General features: G+C 40.3%; 3 protein-coding genes across 8 annotated transcripts; all 3 read left to right on the top strand.

Moving 5' to 3' along the window:
* Positions 1-1,469: 1,469 nt before the first annotated feature.
* LOC125300480 (angiotensin-converting enzyme 2-like) lies at positions 1,470-7,618 on the top strand. Of its 3 annotated transcripts, none has more exons than XM_048252452.1 (7): positions 1,470-1,616; positions 2,512-2,570; positions 2,782-2,882; positions 3,004-3,117; positions 3,319-3,516; positions 3,862-3,979; positions 7,602-7,618. In XM_048252452.1, the coding sequence occupies exons 1-6, from the start codon at positions 1,502-1,504 to the stop codon at positions 3,974-3,976; spliced, it is 702 nt and encodes a 233-aa protein (XP_048108409.1). In that variant the 5' UTR covers positions 1,470-1,501; the 3' UTR covers positions 3,977-3,979; positions 7,602-7,618. The 3 variants fall into 3 exon arrangements, with proteins under 3 accessions (XP_048108409.1, XP_048108408.1, XP_048108407.1); XM_048252451.1 differs by lacking the exon at positions 7,602-7,618 and adding an exon at positions 4,993-5,244; XM_048252450.1 differs by lacking the exon at positions 7,602-7,618 and having other exon boundaries at positions 1,471-1,616; positions 3,862-4,340.
* On the top strand, positions 5,318-15,233 carry LOC125300479 (angiotensin-converting enzyme 2-like). 2 transcript variants are annotated; one of them, XM_048252448.1, is made up of 18 exons: positions 5,318-7,845; positions 8,026-8,184; positions 8,415-8,508; positions 8,958-9,101; positions 9,276-9,388; positions 9,664-9,769; positions 9,995-10,092; positions 10,355-10,527; positions 10,854-11,080; positions 11,418-11,562; positions 12,227-12,325; positions 12,708-12,830; positions 13,080-13,258; positions 13,727-13,785; positions 13,996-14,096; positions 14,237-14,353; positions 14,517-14,708; positions 14,984-15,233. In XM_048252448.1, the coding sequence occupies exons 1-18, from the start codon at positions 7,642-7,644 to the stop codon at positions 15,084-15,086; spliced, it is 2,436 nt and encodes an 811-aa protein (XP_048108405.1). In that variant the 5' UTR covers positions 5,318-7,641; the 3' UTR covers positions 15,087-15,233. The 2 variants fall into 2 exon arrangements, with proteins under 2 accessions (XP_048108405.1, XP_048108406.1); XM_048252449.1 differs by lacking the exons at positions 5,318-7,845; positions 8,026-8,184; positions 8,415-8,508 and having other exon boundaries at positions 9,019-9,101; positions 9,230-9,388.
* Positions 15,234-16,579: 1,346 nt separating this feature from the next.
* LOC125300481 (magnesium-dependent phosphatase 1-like) lies at positions 16,580-20,096 on the top strand. 3 transcript variants are annotated; one of them, XM_048252454.1, is made up of 6 exons: positions 16,580-16,733; positions 17,441-17,504; positions 17,611-17,718; positions 17,825-17,932; positions 18,495-18,580; positions 18,763-20,096. In XM_048252454.1, exons 1-6 carry the CDS (start codon positions 16,688-16,690, stop codon positions 18,846-18,848), a joined length of 498 nt encoding a protein of 165 aa, XP_048108411.1. In that variant the 5' UTR covers positions 16,580-16,687; the 3' UTR covers positions 18,849-20,096. The 3 variants fall into 3 exon arrangements, with proteins under 3 accessions (XP_048108411.1, XP_048108410.1, XP_048108412.1); XM_048252453.1 differs by having other exon boundaries at positions 16,580-16,760; XM_048252455.1 differs by having other exon boundaries at positions 16,686-16,900.
* The last annotated feature ends 2,614 nt before the right edge of the window (positions 20,097-22,710 follow it).

The raw sequence follows: 22,710 nt of genomic DNA, 5'->3' as shown, positions 1-22,710 counted from the left end.
TGCATATTTTTCCAATATTCTAATAACGTTTTGGACAATCCCAGAATATATGTGTGTGGTCCCCCAGTAAGCCACAACCCCTCCAACACTCAGGTGAAGCATTACTCCACCTTGATGTAAGTGGTGTTCCAAAATATCTCATTCTCAGCTTCCAACCATATTCCCTCCAACTGAAGCTATTTGTTACCCTATGCCCTGTTCAAATGAAGTTTCCCACTGTTTATCAGATATTACTGTATTCATCTCCAATTCCCATTTTTCTTTAATATCCAAGTTGTTCTCTCCCAGATCTTCTTGTAGTGCCTTATATAAATGTGATATAATTTCTTGTCACTGTTCCCTGTATAGTTGAAATGAAAAGATGCTCTATTTTAGACGGTAGCTTTTCGAAGCTACAAAGCTTTTCCCATTCTTTACGTTTCTTTAGATAGTCTCTTATTTGTAGAAGGCAGGTAAATCATACTTTTCTTTAATTTGTTCAAATGACTTTAATACAGTTCCCTCAAATAACTGGTCCATGACTTCTAAACCCTTGTCTTTCCATCTTTCAAAACCCTTATCTAGTCTTGCTGGAATGAGTTCTATTTTTAGCTATGCTTATGGCTCTGGATATGGTCATAGGTGATTGTATTTTATTCTTACAGTAGACCATATACTCTCAGAGTATTTTTAACCCATAGTTTGTAAGCTTTTTCATCCTATTGGTGTCTGCATTAGGGAATGGGAGGGAATTCAATGGAACATCTAGACATTCTGACTGTTCCATTCCTACCCAAACAGTATCTTTTTCTTGAGATACCCAGGAAACCATGGAACCTCCGTTGATTTTTGTACATAGTAATCTTCTGAGTTTAAGTCTGGGGTTTGCTTTGCCATATGAATTTAGAAAACCAATTTTCTATAGTGGTGAAAGTAGCTGAGGGGACAAGAATAGGCAAAGATTGGAAAAGGAAAAGCAGTCTGGGGAGGATGTTCATTCGATCAGTCTCCACTCTTCCCATCAACTTCCCATAAGTGGCTGTAAATATTTTTGATAGATCCGTAGTTAGAATTATTCCCAAGTATCTGAATCTTTGTGAAAATGAAGTCTTCCTGTTAATTGTGTAGGCCACTGCCCCTTTAACATCATAGCTTCAGAAGAATGACACATTTAAACAAAACAAACAATACAAAAACTAAACAAAACAACATTTTTATTGCACATTTTATTTCAGTGTATTTGCAGTGTTTCAGCTCCCATATTCTACAGCACATGGTGTATATGATTGGGACGGAGCGAGAGCACATGAAGCTTGCACTTGACACATGAGGGGTTTACCATGAGTGGTTAAATATTACAATCAGATATTGAACAATGGAGCCTGTGGCTGATTTTCTGATAAGAGGCACAAGACAGCATCTATAGGTTCTGTTATCGGTCAAAGGTTAAGACAATGCCGAAGGAGATAAAGCTCAAGACAAAGAGTCCCCTATCAGTCGAGTGTTTGGATGTGACAGAAAGATGTGGATGAAGCTGCTCCTGATTGTGGCACTGGCTGGAATATACACCCAGGCCAAAGAGGACGGGAGAGGGCAGATTTCTGGAGAAGTGGAGGAAGCCAGGTGGAGAGTTGCTGGTGAGAATAGCATGCCTACAGTACTATTTTCAGTTGAATTATTATATTTGTATGTCTCAATAGAAATACTGACATATCAGTCATATCATATCTTATCTAAGATGAAATATACTGTAGCTAGGGAGGTGTAACTCCACCCAACATTGTTCATGACTGCTGCAGCAATCAGAGAAAAAGTGTTTGGTGATGAGGCCCGCGGCATCAGTTTATTATAGTTATCACCATCTTTTGGGGACAAGAAGAGACAATCTCCATCCTAATTGCCTGGTTAAATCTGCTGTGGCTTCCAATCAGCTCATCAAAGCTTTATTTTAGACTCCCTAATTAGTTGCCCGCTGCCTTTGTCTAGCTCATCAGCAGCTCGCAGTCCCGTTTTATGTGCCTCTCTTTGTGTGTGGCCTGATATGTGTGTCTCTTTGCCAAAAGTGCCATCCTGCCAGGATGACCAGTACTGGCCCCAGGCAAGGTCAAATCCAGAATTTAGCATTTCATACTTGAGCCAGGAGTGACTATGTGACTCATAATTGATAATACCGTCTGCCCCACTTTGGAACAGACTGGGCTCGGTTTCGTGATCCGCCAAATAGGCATCGGATCAGTGCCTCATCCCTTCCTCACAGTCCTAGCTGTAGCACGGGTCATTAAATGCTGATCAAGATGCCATAACAAGGGAAGATGCACACTCAAAAGCAAGTGCTTATGCAGAGTGATAAGTGGCTGCACTTTTGAGGGAGAAGGAAAGTGTTGTAAAGTGTCTTGTATTTGAATAAGGCAATTCTCCTTGTCGGGCTCCTGAGTCTCGTGGGAATCTCCAGTCCATCAGCCTACCTGAGCTCAATATCCTCTCCTCTGTGTGTGTGTGTGTGTGTGTGTGTGTGTGTTTCCCCATCCACAGAATCGCCTGATGCGTTTAAAGTGCGACTGAGTCTGAAATCTGCACTGGGAGACGAGGCTGTGAGTCAAACCCCATATCTCACCACCTGACAGAGTAACTGACAGGGACAAAGATGCTCAGCCTTGGCAAAAAGCCTTGCTGTGTACCAGTGCTAGTTTACAGTAATAGCTTCTATTTCCATCTGTTACATTCGGGCCCGGATTAGCTCGCACTGGATTTATATTTATGTCTTTTACACAAATCCAACTTGGCACTCCCTTCTGCTTTCAGTATACCTGGAACGAGAATGAATTGTACCTGTTTAGGGCTGCCATGGCTTACACCATGCGCCAGTATTACATGGCAGAGAAAGGACAACAGGTCAACTTCACGTAAGTCATCAGGGATGTCAAAGCTAAATCATAAGTTACGGTCCAATGTTGTTCAGAAAATGGCGGTTTGGGATGCTAAAATGGGGTCTATTGTGTCTTCCTGAAATTCCTGTTCCTGAAGGTCGGAAAATATTGTGACATCCGAAGTGACTCCGAGGATCTCGTTCTTTTTTTATGTCACTAACCCTGATGCCGCGGCGACCATCACCAAAGCAGAGGTGGAGGCGGCTATTCGGTGAGTCCCCCCCAACCATCCCCATCTCCCCCAGCTGTTCCATTCCCTTAAGTGTGAGAGACCCGCACGCATAGTCCGTGTGAATAAATCATCGGCCCACGCTCATCTAAAATGGACATCTGGGTTCGTGGCACTCTGCTAATGTTTTGCTGTGCTTCTCTTCTCCGTGTGTGTGTGTGTGTTCATGGCCTCTGGAGGCAGGCTGTCAAGGGGCCGCATCAATAGCGCCTTCCTGCTCAGTGATGACACGCTGGAGTTTGTAGGCCTCCTGGCTACGCTGTCCCCGCCAGCGGAGCCCACTGTAGAGGTGTGGCTGATCGTCTTCGGAGTGGTCATTGGATTTGTGGTGTTGGTGGGAGTCTTCCTCATTGTCAGTGGGTTTCGGAACAGGAGGAAGAGGTGAGAGGATATCATAGACTTTGAATGATAAGGGAGTTAACCTTCTAATCTAATCAATCTCAGAGATCTTGATCTATGAAAGACGATCTCAGTCATTCAGGAACTCACTGTGAACGTGCAGTGTTTTTCAAATCAGCAGTGCTATTTGTAATTGGGATAGAAGCATTTCTCAAAAATAATATGTCAGAATAATTGTATTCCCTCGGATTGCTTTATGGGCATAATCAGTAAGCAATTATACGATTGTGCAATCTCCAGTATGGGATTGATTCATTGAAATAACATGAAACAATGTTCAGTTTCAGTAATTTGGGAATAGTAATCTATGTGGCTTTGTCTTGACAGAAAATTAAAAATGGACGATGATGATGATGAAGGAAAAGCTGGTGAAGAAATTGAGAGTGGGGGGGTGACAAATTCAGGGTTTGAGGAAGAAGATGACCGAAGGACACAACTCTAAAAGGTTTTGAGCAATACATCATTATAATGTGTTATATAACACAGATGTGCCAAAGTATTCCAAAACTGTGACAGAAATGTGTTATTTTGTGAATAGTAAAATACACTAGAATAGCATAATACCAGGACACGTATTTTAATAAGCTTTTGGAGAGTGTAGTTTTCTATGTTTTCAACCCCAGTAGGTTGAATTACCAATTCAATATGTTCACATTATTTAGTTTTGTGCATTATCATTTTATGAAATGTCAGCATAGCTGTTTTCAAATATTTGTTAAATGGAATGATGAGTCTTTTTATAGCCACATGTATTTACTTACATTAATTTAAGATTCACATTAAAGTGAAAATATCCTAAGTCCTTACATTTGCTTCAGTGCTGTGCTTATTTCCTGATGGTTTTGTGTACATGGGTGCACCCATATCATAAGAGCATAAGATAGAACTGTAGCCTGTTTTTCAGTGATATAGTTGTTTTGGCAGCTCTACTGGTTGGGTGAGTCATAGGCAAATTGGACAAAAGTGGCTGATAAATTATAAATACTGGCAATTTGCCACATAGTCCATATACCACGGCCAAACACAGCTGGTCATGTACCCCCTGGTCCATATCCCTGTGCTGTGTGCCATAGCACATTGTTTGTACCTAAACGTTGTTTACAGTAGGTATAGATACTTGCGTGTGACATTGAGACAACTGTACGTCACGATAGACCTCTAACCACTAACACAAGGGGGAATGGAACATCCTGCCCTGAGTAGAACCCAAACCTTGACCTTCTTGGCCATCTAATGTGGCAGCAGTTAAGTTTTAATAGGCCTGTGTGACTGTTTTAACCTCTTGTGGATTAGAGCCTGACCCGATCTGTCAAAGTCCCCTAATTAAAAGAGATGGCAAGATAAAGTAAGACAGAGCAAGCTGCTATACCCGCCATCAGCAGTTCTGGTCAACACCATACAATTCTACAACTAAACATCTGTCTTTACAGTGATGTTTATGTTCTCGTCATTTCACAGGTCAGTAAATGTCACAGTGAAGTGGGCAAATCTCCAATGCCATCTACTGGTCATGGCGATTCACGATTTCCTCTGAACCCTCTGATACAATGTTTTTTATGAGACTCTGTCCTCACAACATTAAAGTGACAGTTTAGTCTTTTTCAAAGTCATTGCGCCATAAGAAAATAAAAGCCTTTGTGACCTTTACAACTCAGATTAGCGACAAGGTATTTCTGGATATTTGTCACATATCTTAACGTATAAGCATCATCCTCCTATTCTCTATTTAAAGGGGGGGGGGGGTATAGGGGGAGGTGGGTTGGGTGATGGGGGCAGAGAAAGGCCTGAGCCTCCAGCTGAGTTATAAATACACCTTCCCGACTCGCACACACCTTTTCTCTCCCTTAGGACAGGGCAAAGTGCTGCAGTGCTCTTATCAGATACGAGATGAAAGGCAGAGATTGAGCTGCTCCCGCCGCAGGAGCTCATGGCTGTCCTGGCCGTTCTCATATCTGTTATCTAACCTTCCTATGGATAAACAAATGCAGCGTGAAGGAGTTCACATCCAAACTACTAAGTCAGTCGATTCAGTAGTCAAACAGTAGTTATTATACATATTTTTTTGTGGACTCCAAACATGTTGTTAGTTTGGGCATTGTTAGTTTGGCATTGTAAGTGGGATGTTTCTCAGACTGAAATAGTCATTTCAGTTCACAGGTAGTATAGCTCGTAATAATAAAAACAAAAATCCCACTCCCTTTTTTTTCTCAAGCTCCTTACGATGCAAAGCGCAATTAAATGCCAGATGCAGCCTTGGGCCAGTCACGATTTGTGTTCAGGACAGTGAGAGAACACCTCCTGTCTCTTAATGATTTCCACAGAGATCTAAAAAACACATACCAGTCGTTGGTGAAGCAGCTTAACCACAGACACTGGCATTTTCAAGTTTCTTTGCAGCCAAATGACATACGCCTGCTGCCAAGTTTAAAATAGTAATTATATGAGAATTGCATAATATATACCGTATGGGAACATATAATGGTGCTCATCAAAGGCAACAGATGAATAGTGTATGCGACACTCCAGAGACAGAGTGGCAAAAGCCTTCACATTACGATGTAACACTTCACTTGCCAGCTAAAATTCAGTAGAAAATAGGCGAAAGGTCCTTCAGTAGCATACTGTCCTTGATTACGTTATTAGAACAGACCGCTGAGAGTGGAACCTGAAGGTGAATGGAGTCTGCTGGCTCCATTTCTCTGGCTGATCTCTCTTACTCAGCATTCACTCAGCATTCTTGTCCAAGGTCCCCCATCTGATATTTCAAAAGTCATTTTTCAGTTAAGTAATTAAAATAGTAAATAATGTGATTCTGGTCACCCTAGGTGAGAGACCCATTTCAATATCACCCTTTTACCCTTCTGTCTCTTAGCCTGATGCAGAAACATGGTTTTAAAATGAAGCTAAATTTCTCTGCGGTTTTCAGGCAGTCTCCATAAGATTCGAATGGTCTTTGAATGACATTTCTATCAGACACAGTCAAAAGCAATTCGTGACAGAGTTGGGATTGCAAAGGATCTAGAAAAATACCCAAACCACATAATACTCATCCATCCAGCATGTAATCAGCCATCTGGGCTTTCAGAGGGTCGAGCCATCTTCTATAAAAGACACAGACACATCTGAGTCAGTCTGTCACGGATATGAGAGACATCTTTTTGGGTTTCATTTAGGAGGGCAAACTAGTCCACAGCCAAACCAGTCTGGACACATATAGAGGTTTTTTGAAGTGTTTCACAAACATATTTGCAAACACATAGTAATCAAAGGGAAATACATTGAATATTTGATATAAATAGTACAACTAATTGAACACAACATAGAGTAGATTATACTGTCAAGCATAAAACACCACAAAGCGAAAATTAAAGTCTAAAGTCTAAATTACAAACACAGTACAGGAGCAGCAAGCTGTCATCATGAAATAACATTTGTATTGTCTGAATGAGCTCCTTAGGATCCCCAGTGGCCAACCAGACATATGCAGTCGCTTGGCCACAGGCCATAAAACTCTAACCAATTACTAACCTTTAGGCTGATGTTTACAGGGGAAAATCTTTGCTTTAATTAAAGATATAGAGTAGGCTAAAGGCCACACAGCAGTCCACAATACAAAACAGCCCCAATACGTATCCGACTTTGCAGACATCATGCCAGTAGCTTGCAGAGTCACTCGGCTGTACTTGATTTCTCCATTATAAGCACCGGTATCTATCTTTGATGGCAATAATAGTCCTCTGTGCATTTTATCTACTGAAAACATAATTAACAAGAGCTGGAATTCAGCCAGACTGATTCTCTACAGCCCATTACACACAGAGAATTATTACACACATGACTTCATGTACATTAAGGACTTGACTATGTATTGGTTATTAAGCAACGTTTGACAATGGGCATAAAAATGAAAAGTATCTGTATGTAAATCAGTCCTCTGTGGCGTTGTTTGTACTGCCTGGCCGTGCCCTTCACAAATCAGTGTCTGACCAAACACTGTGAGATAATAGGCTTATGGTCCCGTTCAGAGGGCAAGAGAGCAGATATTGATAAAGCGCTGCGCCGAGCAGATCATCCCTCATTTGTGAAGTTTGTGGATGCGGTGAGCAGATGTCTGGGAAGTTCCTCTTGGCTTTGATGGCGGTGGCGGCTGTGGTGGTGGGCCACACCGTGGGGGCCCAGTCCACACTGGAGGACAACGCCAGGCAGTTCCTCAAATGGGTTGACGACAACGCCACAGAGCTCGTGTACGACTACACCCGGTCATCCTGGAATTACAACACCAACATAACTGCTGAAAATGCTGACAAAGTGGTGAGTCTCTTTCTTGTGAAATGACAGAGATGTGAATTATTGAACATAGGTGGCTTGCCATCACATAACTCTCTCATATTGCTCCCCTTTGTGGGGCCCCTGCGGGGGACAATGAGCACTTCTCAAAGTGCGCTAGTAAAATGAAATATGTCTAACTTAATCAAATCAATTCCTCAACAGTCTGAAATGGGTGCAATATGGAGTGCATACTACACCAAAGCTTCCGAGGACTCTCTCTCGTTCCCTATTGATCAAATAAAGGACCCTATGATGAAGCTACAACTAATAGCACTTCAGGACAAGGGATCTGGTGTTTTGCCACAAGACAAGCTTGATCATGTAAGTCGTGTGCTGTTCAAAGTCCATGGACATGTCAAGGACAAATAATGTCCAAAGGTATGGGAAATAAATTAATAACTATGATTTCAGGATAAAGGCATAACATAAGCATTTCTGCCTATGTCAAATAATTTCCAAAGGTATGTGAGAGAAATTGATAATGATGTCAGGGTAAAGGCATAAACATAAGCATTTCAGCATATGTCTTATTATTGTCTTTTTTCTTATAGCTGAATCAAGTAATGAATGAAATGGGCACCATCTATAGCACAGGAACTGTGTGCATGAAGGACGATCCATTTAACTGCCAAACTCTGGAACCAGGTGAGTAAGCTTATTCAAAAAATGCCCTTCCAGTCTCACTGCTTACTGGCAATTAGACTCCATTGCTATTGTATAATGGTTTTTATGATAACTGGCTATTAGGCTGTATTTATTGCTCATCAATTCAAGTTAATCATCAATCAATTAGTACATGTTATGTGTTGGCAAACAACTATCAGCAAAAAGTTATTGTGTGCACTTCCCACCTTCTGGCAGGTGCAGGACAATAAAAACTTACTCAAATGACAAAATATGAGTACACATTTGAGTGGACACATTTGATGTCAAAAGACCCAGCATGGTCGAAATGTTGCCCTTTGTGCATTAAATATATGGGAGTCAAAAGCAGTGTTGCGGACATTATATTATTTCATTTGGCATACAACTATCCATATTTTTTGGATAGAGTACCAATACATCTCATGATATTGTTGTTAACGTTGCCCCAGGTCTTGAAAGCATCATGGCCAACAGTAAGGACTACTATGAGCGTCTGCATGTGTGGGAGGGCTGGCGGGCAGTGGTGGGCAAAAAAATGAGGCCCCTCTACGAGGACTACGTCGATCTGAAGAATGAAGCTGCCAAGCTTAATGGTAAGGCATAATTCAGAAAGATCACTTCAATCAGAGTGTGAACAGTAACCAATACAAAGGCTGCCACAGAGATGCTACTCTGTGTTGTGTACTAAATACACAGAGTATTTGTCCTTGTGTAATCACAGCAGACAGACAGCGGGTTTATCTTTCTCTCTCCTGACTGACTGAAAGGTTATGCTGATTATGGCGCCTACTGGAGATCAAACTACGAGACAATGGATGAAGGGATCTACCATTACACTCGTGATGACCTTATGAAGGATGCTCGTGTGATATATCAAGAGGTAGACTACCCATATCCATGTCATTCGAATGGAATATATCCGCCTTAAATGATGTAATAAAAGTACTCTGAATGTCTGAGTCAGACCTTTTCCCCCTCCTCCAAGGTCGTTTCAGAATACAGCTTTTCTTAAAAAAAAAAAATCAATCACTGTTATTTTACATTCACCTTTGAGGAGTTTCAAGACTCACACCTTTCTGATAGACATCCTGTGTGAGAAAATTACATTTGAGGAAGCTCTATGGAATTAGCATTTAATTGAACTGGATATTTCAGATAATGCCCTTGTACAAGGAGCTCCATGCATATGTGAGGGCGAAGCTCCAGGAAGCCTACCCAGGGCACATTCATCCTGAGGGGGGACTGCCCGCTCATCTTCTGGGTATGGCCACTGCACGGGGACCCCTTAACAGCACCATAAATCACTAAAATGATTTTCTGTCAGATAACCTCAACAAAGAAAAAAATATATAATTTTCTGCAAGATATAACACTTCCCGGGACTTCAAGTGAGATTGTTAGCTGTGTTCAAATGATTTATTGAGGTGGTGTGGCTGTCCTACAGAGCTGGAGTTTTTTTACCAATGCCTTTTTGATCTTTTCACAGGCGATATGTGGGGCAGATTTTGGACAAATTTGTATCCACTATCTGTACCTTATCCACACAAGCCGGATATTGATGTCTCTGACGCTATGATGAACCAGGCAAGTTATCTAACAATGTTTTTTTTTTATAAACTCTACCTCAAACGCATTAACCGTGAAATTCAAAGGAACATTACTGTATTGTCAAGTTCAGTAAAGCAGTCCATTTAAGAAACACATACAAATAGAAAATGACAGACATAAAAATGATTACCTATGGCTACAGCTGAATCGCAGATATGAGGATTCCCTTTACCAAAGTCAATCTCAGTTCCATATTGCTTAAACATAACGTCACAGTAATATTTTATTATATGTTTAGGGGTGGACAATCAGACGGATGTTTGACGAGGCTGAGAAGTTCTTTGTGTCTGTGAACTTGTTTGAACTCTTTCCCAATTTCTGGACGAACTCCATGATCGAAAAACCTGAAGATGGTAGACAGGTTGTGTGCCACCCAACAGCCTGGGACATGGGCAACAGACTGGACTACAGGTGAGAGAAAAGGTTTGCACTGTATCAAAAGAGCTGAGAGGTTTCAATTAAAGCTCTTTAGTCAGTAGTTCATCAGTTCAGTGGACTCTGTGTACTATAACCGCTAATTAATTTGGACAAGGTGGACACAAGCAAGCCGCATTTTGGCAAAAAATGCCCTGACTTGTGCATTACTTCAAAGTGCTTAGGTTAAGATTGCGAAGATTACCTTGGCTTTTTGCCAGCTGGCACTGACCTCTCTCACACACACACACACACAGCATACCTCAAAGAGAGGTATCTGCAGTGTGTGAACTCTCTGCCCCGTTCAACCCAATCTTTTGCAGAATCAAAATGTGCACCAAAATCAACATGGATGACTTCCTTACGGTCCACCACGAGCTAGGTCACATCCAGTACAACATGGCCTACCGCGATCTGCCCTACGTACTGAGAGATGGAGCCAACGAGGGCTTCCACGAGGCCGTGGGCGAGATCATGTCTCTCTCGGCAGCCACACCCAAACACCTGAAGGCCCTTGGGCTGCTCCCAGCTGACTTTACGGATGACACTGGTATGAAGCCACCTCATCTGCACTATCAGAGGGGACTGTAACAATATATTATTGAGAATGCACTTGGGCATGAGATACATTATATTGTAAAAGTAATGAGGACTTTCAGCAATCAGTTTGAAATCTAACTAGGTATTTATGAGTTATCTGACATATAAATGAAACCTTGTAGGCAGATGCCCCTAAATCTTCATAATTACTGAGATTCATGTGTAATGTAATACAATGTAAAATAATATTGCAGTCAATTGTTCCCTAACGGCATTCAAACCTTGCTGAAATTACTGAGGATGTTGTCTCCAAATGTCTGACTCTGATGCACTCTGTTTGGCTCCAGAGACGGAGATTAACTTCCTGATGAAGCAGGCCCTGACTATCGTGGCTACTATGCCCTTCACCTACATGCTAGAGGAGTGGAGGTGGCAGGTGTTCCAGGGCACCATCCCTAAGAACGAGTGGATGAAGCGTTGGTGGGAGATGAAGTGAGAACACAGCTACCATCTGTTTACTGTAAACTGTATCAAGGATAGCACAGCTAGTTTGCATACCATCACAAACGTGCACTGCACTAAGGCTGCAACATAGTCAATTTATTGATGATCAATTATTCAATTAATCACCAAACAATATGGTTATTGATTAATCAGTTTGAGTATTTATTCTATTTTTTGAGGAAAAAGAAAAAAAAATCTATGATTCCAGTTTCTTACTCTATGATAGTACACTGAGTATTTTTGGCATACAAAACAAGGCAGTTGAGGATGTCACCATATCAAAGGCTGATCAACTTTTCTTTCACCTTTTTCTGACATCTTATATAAACCAAGCAACTATTAATCAAGATTGATTAACAGATTAACTGACTACGAATATAATAATTAGTTGCAGCCCTTCTCTGCACACACTGACAGGAAAAGATATGCAAACGTTTTTAGTTTTAGTGGCTTTTCCTTAAATGCTTAAGTACTTCAGTATTTTAAGTACTTCGATATTCACTCGCACACTCATACTTCACACCTCACAGCCCACAGAAGATCCACAGTTTTGCAAATAGGAGCATTAGTGGCGTTGAGAACTGAGTTGTGTTGTGTATGTGGGCAGAGACAGAGGCTAACTGTAACTGACCCAGGTTTGTCCTCCTCACAGGAGAGAGCTTGTGGGCGTGGTGGAGCCACTGCCCAGGGATGAGACGTACTGTGACCCGCCGGCACTGTACCACGTTTCCAGCGATTTCTCTTTCATAAGGTGAATAACAAATGTGACAAAGTGCACAGGTGCAACACTGAGTCATAGGTCAAGGGATCAATGTCACCCTACAGTATGTCAGCGATATCGCAGTGTCTAAATATGAGCAAAGGATTGTTCTTCTATCTCTCTCTCTCTCTCTCTCTCTCTCTCTCTCTCTCTCTCTCTCTATATATATATATATATATATATATATATATATAGTGTATGTGTTTCAGATTGAAGTTACATTTCAATTATGAATGTTACAGACAAGATTGAAGAGATGTGGCTGAGTGCCCATGAAACATCTTGTATTTACTTATGAAATTCTGAGATGATTAAACAGGCGCTTGAGCATACACTGATTTGGCATCTGTGCTGGATACATTTTGACTCTCAGGTACTTCACAAGAACCGTCTACCAGTTCCAGTTGCAGGCAGCACTGTGTGAAGCAGCTGGACACATTGGTCCTCTGTTTAAGTGTGACATCACTAACTCCACAGCAGCAGGCAACAAGTTGAAGTGAGTTACCAATTTGCAGTCAATTGCCCTCAGCCCTAAATGTTACATTTTTTTATCTACATATTTTTGTATTCTTTCTTTAATTTTATTCTATATAATTTCGCATATATCTGTATTTATTTGTATATAATTTCATATACTATGCATTATGTTTATAATTCTTACGCATTATATGCAATATGCGTATGTATTTTATTCGTCCTGTTACTTAGACCATACGAGAGTAAAACGTAACTTGGTGTCTCAAAGGGCCATGTTAGAACTGGGGAAATCACAGTCATGGACCCGAGCTTTGGAGCAGGTGGCTGGGGTGACAAGGATGGATTCCAAACCCCTGATGGATTACTTCAGCGTCCTCTATGATTGGCTGAAGGTGGAGAATCAGAAACACAACAGGAACCCGGGGTGGAAGAGCTCCCAGGACCCATGTAAGGCAGCTGATAATGTCCCCATCACTGTGGGTGCTGTGCTCTTATCTTGTTTCTCACAAGACAGGTGTTGTAATACCAGAGAACTAACCACAGGTGCTGGATTTACGATGGAAAGGAGTTCTTTTTTAAAGCTTGGATTAAGTCAAACATATTTCTACAATTATGAGATGTACTTTGACACATTTGAAGACAGCTAAGTTAATTTCTCATTTCAAATGTATACTACATATAGCTATCATTTATTACTTATATTTAATGGCATTTTTTATTATTGTTTTCATGTTTTTAAAGTTTTACCATACTAAAATGTCATCATCATTTCAACACTGTGAGAACTGCGATAGCTCTCACATCACCCCTGGCCCCTCAGCGTGTCAAGTAGTCGTCGCTGTGATGCAATATAAGTATAATATCGCCCTGAGCCCAATTTTCTTGTGTGTTTCTCTCTCCCTCTTCCCCACACAGTTTCGGTTGATGCGTTTAAAGTGCGATTGAGCCTGAAAGCTGCGCTAGGAGACCAGGCTGTGAGTCAAACCCCATATCTCACCACCTGACAGAGTAACTGACAGGGACAGAGATGCTCAGTCTGGCACCAAAAGGCATCCATGCAGTGGCCAACTGTTAAAGCTCAGGGATAACATCATCACTATTTCAAGCTAATCTATCTTTGTGTGGCTTATTCATGCTGTGGTCCCTGTTGCATAAATCCAACAGTGTCCCCGTCTCCTCTTCAGTATCCCTGGAATGGCAATGAAATGTACCTGTTTAAGACTTCTATGGCTTATGCCATGCGACAGTACTATACAATGGAGAAAGGACAACAGGTGGACTTCATGTGAGTATTGGATTGTGGCTTTAAAGAAACAATAGGCCGCTATACTCAAAATGGGGCCAATGGATATATTATCATTACTTAAGTGGTTTATGTTATGTGAAAATAATTCAGAGCATTTTCTTTGCTGTGCTCACAAAAAGGTCAGAGAATATCTACACTTACACAGAAACCCCCAGGATCTCGTTCTATTTTGTGGTGACTGATCCAGCCAACCCTGTCAAAACTATTCCAAAGGCAGAAGTGGAGGCAGCCATTCGGTAAGGCTGGATAACAGATCAATACCACTGCCCATGTCTTGTCAGTTGTTGTGTGTAGTGGTTTCTGTAACACGGAACAATCCTTTTGAAAATCTTTGAAACAACAACAAACCACATTATTAATTAACTTTTATGTTCACGACTCACGTTTTTGTTAAACCAGCTTATCCAGAGGGCGTCTCAACAGTGTATTCCTCCTTGATGATAACACCTTAGAGTTTGAGGGTCTCATGGCAAAATTAGCCCCGCCCGCAGAGCCTACAGTGGAGGTGTGGCTGATCGTGTTTGGTGTGGTCATTGGCTTTGTGGTGTTGGTGGGAGCCTTCTTGATTGTCTCAGGATTCCGAAACAGGAGGTGAGATTTGACAGAAAAATCTCTATCCACCTTCGAGATTTTTAATTTAGAGACTAGATAGTGTTTATCATATCCCACACTGGGATCATATCTCGATGCACATAGGCTAAAAGAAAAAAAAGCCTTCATCTATTATGCTATAACAGCTGGAAAATAAAAAAAAATGTAGATTGCAGGAGAAGTTGAAGAACTCCAAGGCATACTGACAAAGTAGTGCACGCCTTTAAGTGTGCTATGTAAGGCATCATATTTGTTTTGTCAATGGCTTTCCATAGGAAATCACAGAAAGAGGAAGAAGAATCCAGCGACCATGGAAGCCAGCTTGAAGGAGTGACAAATAAAACCTTTGAAGACGATGATCGCCAGACAGGATTTTAAAAACACAACAGCTCATGAATCTACTATTTTTTTAACAGCAACGCAATATCACATTTTAATGAAAATGATATAGATCTAGAATATGTTTATATGTAAAGAGATTGTTTGTATATTTTAATATTAAAATTTAAATAATGCTGTATACTATCTTAATGAAATGCTTGTTTCATAAAACAGAGTAGGCTACCATCTATCATGTCCATTGCCTCCATCAAAATTCTGTATTATACTGATCATCTTCGCTGTTGAGAATATATTATCAGTAACTCACTGTTATTGTTTGCACCTGAGATATTTAGGCGATACCATCAGAGACCTGTGAGCCAATAAGAAACAAGGATTTTATCCTCATTGCTATACTAGCATATCAGCCTGATTAATCCTTTGTTACATTACCAATCCCTCCTAAGTAAGTTATATACAACATTTTATAATTTATAAAAATAAATACTAACTGACCAAGTAGCTTGAGCAAAGTCAGTGCAAAGCTCTGAGCCATTTCATCCTAATGAGGAATAGGAGGAACATATTCCACGCTGCCTTTACTATACAACGTTTTCTATTCAGGCCGCATGAGCTTGATAGTAATTTCATAAATATTTAATCTGTAAAGCAAAGTTAATTAAGCCTATAAATAAGCCTACTTCATTCTTTGTAAACATTCCATTCATATGTTCCATGTATGTGCTGTTGCACGAGTGAGAGGGAGAAGATCATTCTCAACAGTTCAATCGAGAATTCTGCCCACCAGCACAGCACTGATCTGATTTCTGTCCAGTAACTATTGGCAAAAGAGCTGAGGAAAGCAATTTACATCAAAGAGTCTCCATCAGATATATTTTCGCCTACAAGTTGTGCGTAGCATAGTGTCTATCACAGTTTCACTTGGCTTCGAGACACAGGGACATACTGTAGTGGGCTGAAAGAAATGAGAATATTTTGGAGTTTCATTATAAATACACACACTTCTTCACACACATTCACAAAACTGTTATTAGATACTGTCTTTCACTTCCTGGTTTTTAGTTAACAAGGATTTAGAAAATATGAAAATATTTATATATTTTAGGAATAGAAAATATTTACAAAATCAAAACAGAGATAATGAATTCAAAAAGAAAAAGAGGAAGGGAAACTTTCAGCAAGTTAGGCCTACACTGATAAACTGATAAATCCTCTGTGCTTCCCAAGCATATTGCCAGCTGAACCACATATGAATAACAAATAATGGGATAGTGTTGATGCAAAGCCATATATATTATTTATACTGTCTATAGCACTAATTGCAAATCCTCAAATAAGGTTTGTTGCTTGGATAGAGAGGCTATTGTGGGCATTAGGCAGTAGGCTTTGGCTATTTTTGTTAATGGCTGACAGAATGACAATGAATGAATCAATGAAATGTTTAACAATGCATAGCCTACTATGTATCAACAAATAATCAAACAAATATAGATAGATAGGACCTCACCATTCTTCGATACTGTGGCTTCAGTGAATCTAGTGTTGGATTGTTGGTCGCAAGCAGTCGCAAGTTTAGCTGCTGGTGGGCGGTGGCTTTTTGCGTTGCGCTCTCATCTCGTTGGCTACTACCTGACCACATGCACGGAAGTGTATGGCCAGGGTGCCGCCGAACTTGTCAAGTAGGTCGGTTGAACTCGTTTCTCAGTAAAGGTGACTTATTATGGCCAATTCCTGAAACAGTCGTTTCTGAATCTACTGGTCCTAGTATCGTGAAGATTTCATAGCAGTCCGTAGCGATCACTGTCATTAGCCTATCATGGCGAAACCCAAATTAATTGTGTTTGACTTGGGTAAGTAGCCTATCTATTACCTGGCCTGACACCATGTGTCTTCTTATTGCAATATTACATTAGAGCCTGTCCTTTAGTGTAGGTTTGGACCATTTGTAAACTTGATTTGAATGGTAGGCCTACTCTTGGACCATTTGTAGGCTAAACTTCAAATTGTAGGACGAAACAGTCGGTCAAGTAGTGGAGTAGGCTACATATTTTAATGAGCATGTAGCACTATTTTGTTATTGTTGAGTTGTCTTTAGCAAGCATTGTCAAGCAGACTTCCGTGGCTTGATCTTGATTATCTGGTGTGTTGTTTCCTACCTCTTCTCGGTGTTTCTTTCATCCAGGCTATAGTGCTCGCAACTGCTGGGCTTTCTGCTAATGTGGGTTAAAACGTCTTGTGAAGTGTCAGATATCTTAAACACTGGGTCACGCGCTTAGAGTAGAGCTGCACGTGAGCCAATATATTATTTCTAGCCTACCTTTGAATTGTTGATGGTAAGTAATGGCATTTTCTTTATTCACACACGCCTGTCTCCCGCTGCGGTGCTGCAGATTATACCCTCTGGCCTTTCTGGGTGGATACACACGTCGACCCACCTTTTCGTAGAAATGAAAGGTAATGGTCCTGGGCGGGCACTGCTCCTAGTAAGCTGATTTTCACGTGTTCATAATTTTAACGAGTGCATTTACCTGTCAACATTTCTCTCTCACTCTCTCTCTAGTGGTAAAGTAGTGGATTCTAGAAGTTCTCCCATTTCCCTCTACAAGGACACTGTGAATATATTGACCTCCCTCCATGGTCAGGGCATGAAGATTGGAATTGCTTCAAGGTGAGTCGGAGAAGGGGAGACACTGACGTGTGTAGCCTACATTTATTATTAATATGTTTCATTGAGTAGCTTGTGTTTACTTAACTGAGTGCCTTGCATTGACTAGAACTGGGGAAACAGAAGGAGCCAACCAACTGCTGTCCCTGTTCAGCCTCAACCAGTACATCTCCTTCAAGGAAATATACCCAGGTTCAAAAGTGACACATTTTCAGAGGTAATGCTTGGTTTACATACATGCATTACACATCATGACTGGACATAGAAAACGGGAGGCTGTTTTTCCAGGGGATTTGCAGGGGCATTCTGGGGTGGGGTTATGCATTTTCTGCAGAATGAAAGTGGATTGGTCAAGTCTGGCTAACCTTGCATCTCAGCAAGGACAAACACAAAATTACACACCTGGATCACATGTGGATGAAACTGTCATGTTTCGATGTAAACCCTAAGGAAGAGCTCGTCATGAAAAGACAAGCATCCCAAATTTTCACTGTCTCTGGGACATCCCTGTCACCATTCTGTAGGCCATTCTGACCGGTATATGCAACTGAGCAAGCCTCTGATTTGACTCCAGTAGAGTAATAAAAAATAACATCCTTGAGTGAGCCCCAGCCTACCAGTAATGATCACACATGTGTTGTATGTTTGATATGCATGCAGAGTTCAGGAGACAGGGGATCTGATGGATGAAAGGGAATTGAAATCTAGCCCTTGGTAATGGAATGGTACCGGTGTGAAAATGCTTTGATGGAACATTTGTACATTGTATTTTTCTGCAGGTTACAGGCAGACAGCGGCGTCAAATACAATGAAATGATGTTCTTTGACGATGAGTCCAGGAACATTACAGACGTCAGTCGGCTAGGTATAGCTATTCTTCTATAGTGTATACCCATGCTTTGAGCTCCTGTGTTCTGCCACATATTTCAACCAGCAGCTACACATTTTACAAGCATATACATTTTTTTTTACATTTTACAAATCATATAATGATCAGTTTGAAGGCACTGTGTTTGCAGTTACTAACACGTATCCGAATCTTCTCAGGTGTGCACTGTGTCCTTGTTCGCGATGGAGTGACCTCAAAACTAGTTGATGAAGCGATCCAGCAGTTCTCCAAGTCACACTCGTGATGATTGAGCCATCAGAATCTATGGAGTCAGACCACTGGATGTCAGTGTGGAACCATTGCACTAGTCTTTTGAGACCTCTTGTTTACAAAGTTGTCATCTGTATTTACACTCAGATGTGCACAAGTATAAACTTTACAGCAACAGCATCCGTGTGGCAACTGCTATAAGGCTATGAGATTGTAATAGGATGTTATAGAAATGACAGGGATGTGTAAATGCCCTCTGGGGGATTTTCTCCAAGTTTGTGTTCTTTTTAGACACAGAACGGATCCTGTTGACTCCTTTATTTCTCTATGTTTTCTTTCTAAGTTTCCGCTTGGCGTTGTTACCAAGTGGCTTACCAATCTACAAATTACTATTATTTGTCTCTTGGCCACTGTCGTCTTTCATAGGAATGATATCCCTTGAGTTGTTACACACATTTAACAAGCACTGTATTCAACCTATTTATTTAGTGTACCATTTTAAGAATATGATAGGCAGAGCATTGTGATATATGGCATTTTACTGGGGCACAATGCTCTGCCTTTCTCATGTGCAGTGTCATTTTAATCTTAGTAGCTGTTATGTTTTTAATTTGGGTTGGTATGTAAAGGTGCCCAACTCTCCTCCTGGTGATTTACCATCTAATAGGTTTTGGTGGCAGCCAAGTGTTTAAATGACCTGGGCGTCTGTGCCACGCAGATGCATCTGAACGGCTTGATTAGCTCTCTGAGAATAAGGCCTGGGCATCCCTGTCCCTGCTGTGTAGGAAATGAATGAGGACTGCCAAAACGCCCAACTGCCCAACATTCCCAAATGCACTGTTAGAGTCAAGAGAGTGTGTTTAAAATGATTGCAGTTATTATTTAACGATGGCTTTAACACAAGAAAGCTTTTGGGAAACACTGTTTTAGAGAGTCCATTTGGCAGGGTTGAAGCTAAAAATATAAAATTATTTTATCTTGTCTGACATTTATTTTCAAAGTTTGTTATGCCATGGTATTAATTGCTTTAATTATCTCAGCTATGTATTCTTGTGTAACAACTAATTATAAACTTAAAGCACTTAAATTCATAAAGCAAAATTCCATCCTGCTGAGTGAGGGTTGATGTATTTGTGTAAGTGGCAAGTTGTCACATAGTGCATGGTTGTGGGGTCCTTTCATACTTTGCCATTTGGGAGTTGTGACGGCCCTGGTTTTTGATTCTGTACTTGACCTCTGTACTGTTCCTCCATTAAAGTAAATAAAAAGCAATGCAAACCCAGTTAACATTGTGCTGATTGTCACATAAGCAAGTTACTGTTAGATCAACATGCAAATCAGAATTTTTATAAAGGTCTTATTAGCTTTTAACTTGTGTGCTTGAGACCTAATGTATCTTGATATGTCACATTTGTATAGGCTTACTGTCATTACCCTTAGTTTACATTAGTCACATTTATCATTATTCTCTTTGAGGAAAATCAAAGGTTAATCAAAATAAAAAATAAATCTTACTATTTAACATCTTACAATTTTTGTGCATTGAAACACATTCTTACCTGAGTTTCATTCCATGGTAATTTATCCACATAAACTTTCAAAGAAAACATGGCTGTGTGACTTTGATTTCTTATGTGACCAAAAAGGTTAAAAGGGATTCAGTTGTATTGCTGTGAATCAAAACAATGCTGTATGCTTTTGGTGACAACAGGAAACATGCCATTTCCGTAAAGGCAGCCTACAAAGGAAGTGACCTGAATCACTAGTGTATTGAAATCCTCATTGTACAATAGTATACAGTGATTCAATTGCTCTTTTACCAGTAATTAATAGGACTTCTTCAGAGAGATTCAGACTGTGGTCAAACATCTCCTTTAAATTCCTTGATTACAGTTGATTGTTAATACATTAAATACAAATAATCAAACAAATAAATCCTCAGAGACAAGTTTGAGACATCTCATTAATCTGTTACAGATTAAACTTTTATTTTGCCAGACAGAGGAATGGTTTTAGATTGGATTACAACGACAAATACATGTTTATTATATCTTAAATATGACCTCACCAAATGACCCCTCTGCACTCTCAGGTTTGCAATCGTATATCTTCTATGACTGGAATTGTTTTTGGAGGAAAACTACGAGAGGGAGAAATTGGAATAGGAGCTTTTGTTCACTGATGTTCATCTGATGTATACCTCCAAATGGGCGGGTGCTTTTTTAGGTCTGTTGTAAAAAACAGACATTGCCTTGGAAATGAGACAGTTCCTGCTTGATGCTTGACGGTCAACCTCGTTTTTATTTTTATGATATATTCCTGAATTGATGAGATCGTTTTAATTAATCTTCTTGTAAAGAATTCAACGGAATCCGTCACGATCCTTTTAATGTGATGGCGAAACCAAAATTAGTTGTGTTTGACCTGGGTAAGTTCTGTAACCTGGCCTTGTAGTCAGGGGGCCTATGTAGTTTCTGTGGGTTTGGAATGTTAATTTTTGGAGAGTGGTTGGACTGTCTTTAGAGGTCATTGAACATGGAGAAAAATGATGTCTCCATTTTTTTTACCTGTTTCAACCCTATTTTTTTTAAATCGTATATTTCACTATAATTAACACCATACATTTCGCCTAAATCAGTTTCACCAAATACACATACTCCATTGCTGAAAGATAGCAAAAACATAACAGAATCACAGATGAGACCTCAAACAACATTTAATTCATTTACATATAAGCAACATATTATCTCACCTCCACAATTTTTCAATCAAAATCTGCAACTAGTCTACTAAACCCTATTCCTACTCACCTTCTTAAGACTGCTCTCCCCTTCCTGGATAATGTTTTGCTCTAGATTATAAATAATTCAATGCTATCAGGGCATGTACCACAGTCGTTTAAGACATCTGTTATTAAGCCCTCCCTCAAAAAACCTAGCCTTGTATCAATACTGGTCCTCCTGGACCTCAGCGCTGCCTTTGACGCCATAGACCATGACATACTACTTAGGCTTGAAAATTTGATAGGCATCGCAGACTCAGCACAGCTTGGTTTAGATCATACCTTCCTAACCGTCAACAATTTGTACAGGTCCATAATAATCTACCCAGATTATGGTAAAATATGGAGTGCCTCAAGGCTCAGTACTGGGGCCCCTGTTGTTTACCAGATGATACATAACTATACCTCTCCATAAAACCTGATTAATTAATCCTGTTAGCCAAACTTGACACATGTATAAGAGATATATAGACATGGATGACGAATAATTTCCTGCTTTTGAACTCAGATAAAACAGAAGTCACGGTTTTAGGTTCTAAAAAGATGAGGGATATCCTATCCACATCTCAGGCTACATATAGTGATCTTCCACTGACCTCATCCACAATTGTTAAAAACCTAGGAGTTATAATTGAGGACCTAGCACTAAATAATCACATAAAACAGATCACCAAAACTTAATTTGACCATTTAAGGAACATTTCAAAGATAAGGAAGTCCTTATCCTTACCAGATGCCGAGAAATGAATCCATGCTTTTGTCACCTCAAGGATAAGACTATTGCAATGCTATTACGCTGGCTGTAATAATACCTGTCTAAAGACCTTACAGCTTATACAAAATGGAGCTGCTCACACACACAAAAAATATGAACATATTTCCCCCATCCTAGCATCCTTACACTGGCTACCTGTTAAAAGTCATTGACTTCAAAATATTACTTATATCTTTTGGTTGGTTGCCTGCATTGAAAGAGGACACCTCATGAAGATGCTCTTTTGTCTGCTTCTGACAGAAGAAGCACTTATCTATGCTGGCAGCAGCTGCTGCTGAACAAGTGTACATAGTCCCTCTAGATGGACTTGATGCAGTTGCAGGTGTTGCTGCAGGTTCA

The sequence above is a fragment of the Alosa alosa genome, chromosome 9 (assembly GCF_017589495.1).
Source record: "Alosa alosa isolate M-15738 ecotype Scorff River chromosome 9, AALO_Geno_1.1, whole genome shotgun sequence".
NCBI lineage: Eukaryota > Metazoa > Chordata > Actinopteri > Clupeiformes > Clupeidae > Alosa > Alosa alosa.
Note: the sequence above shows the minus strand (reverse complement) of the source record. Positions and strands in the feature narration are given on the sequence as shown.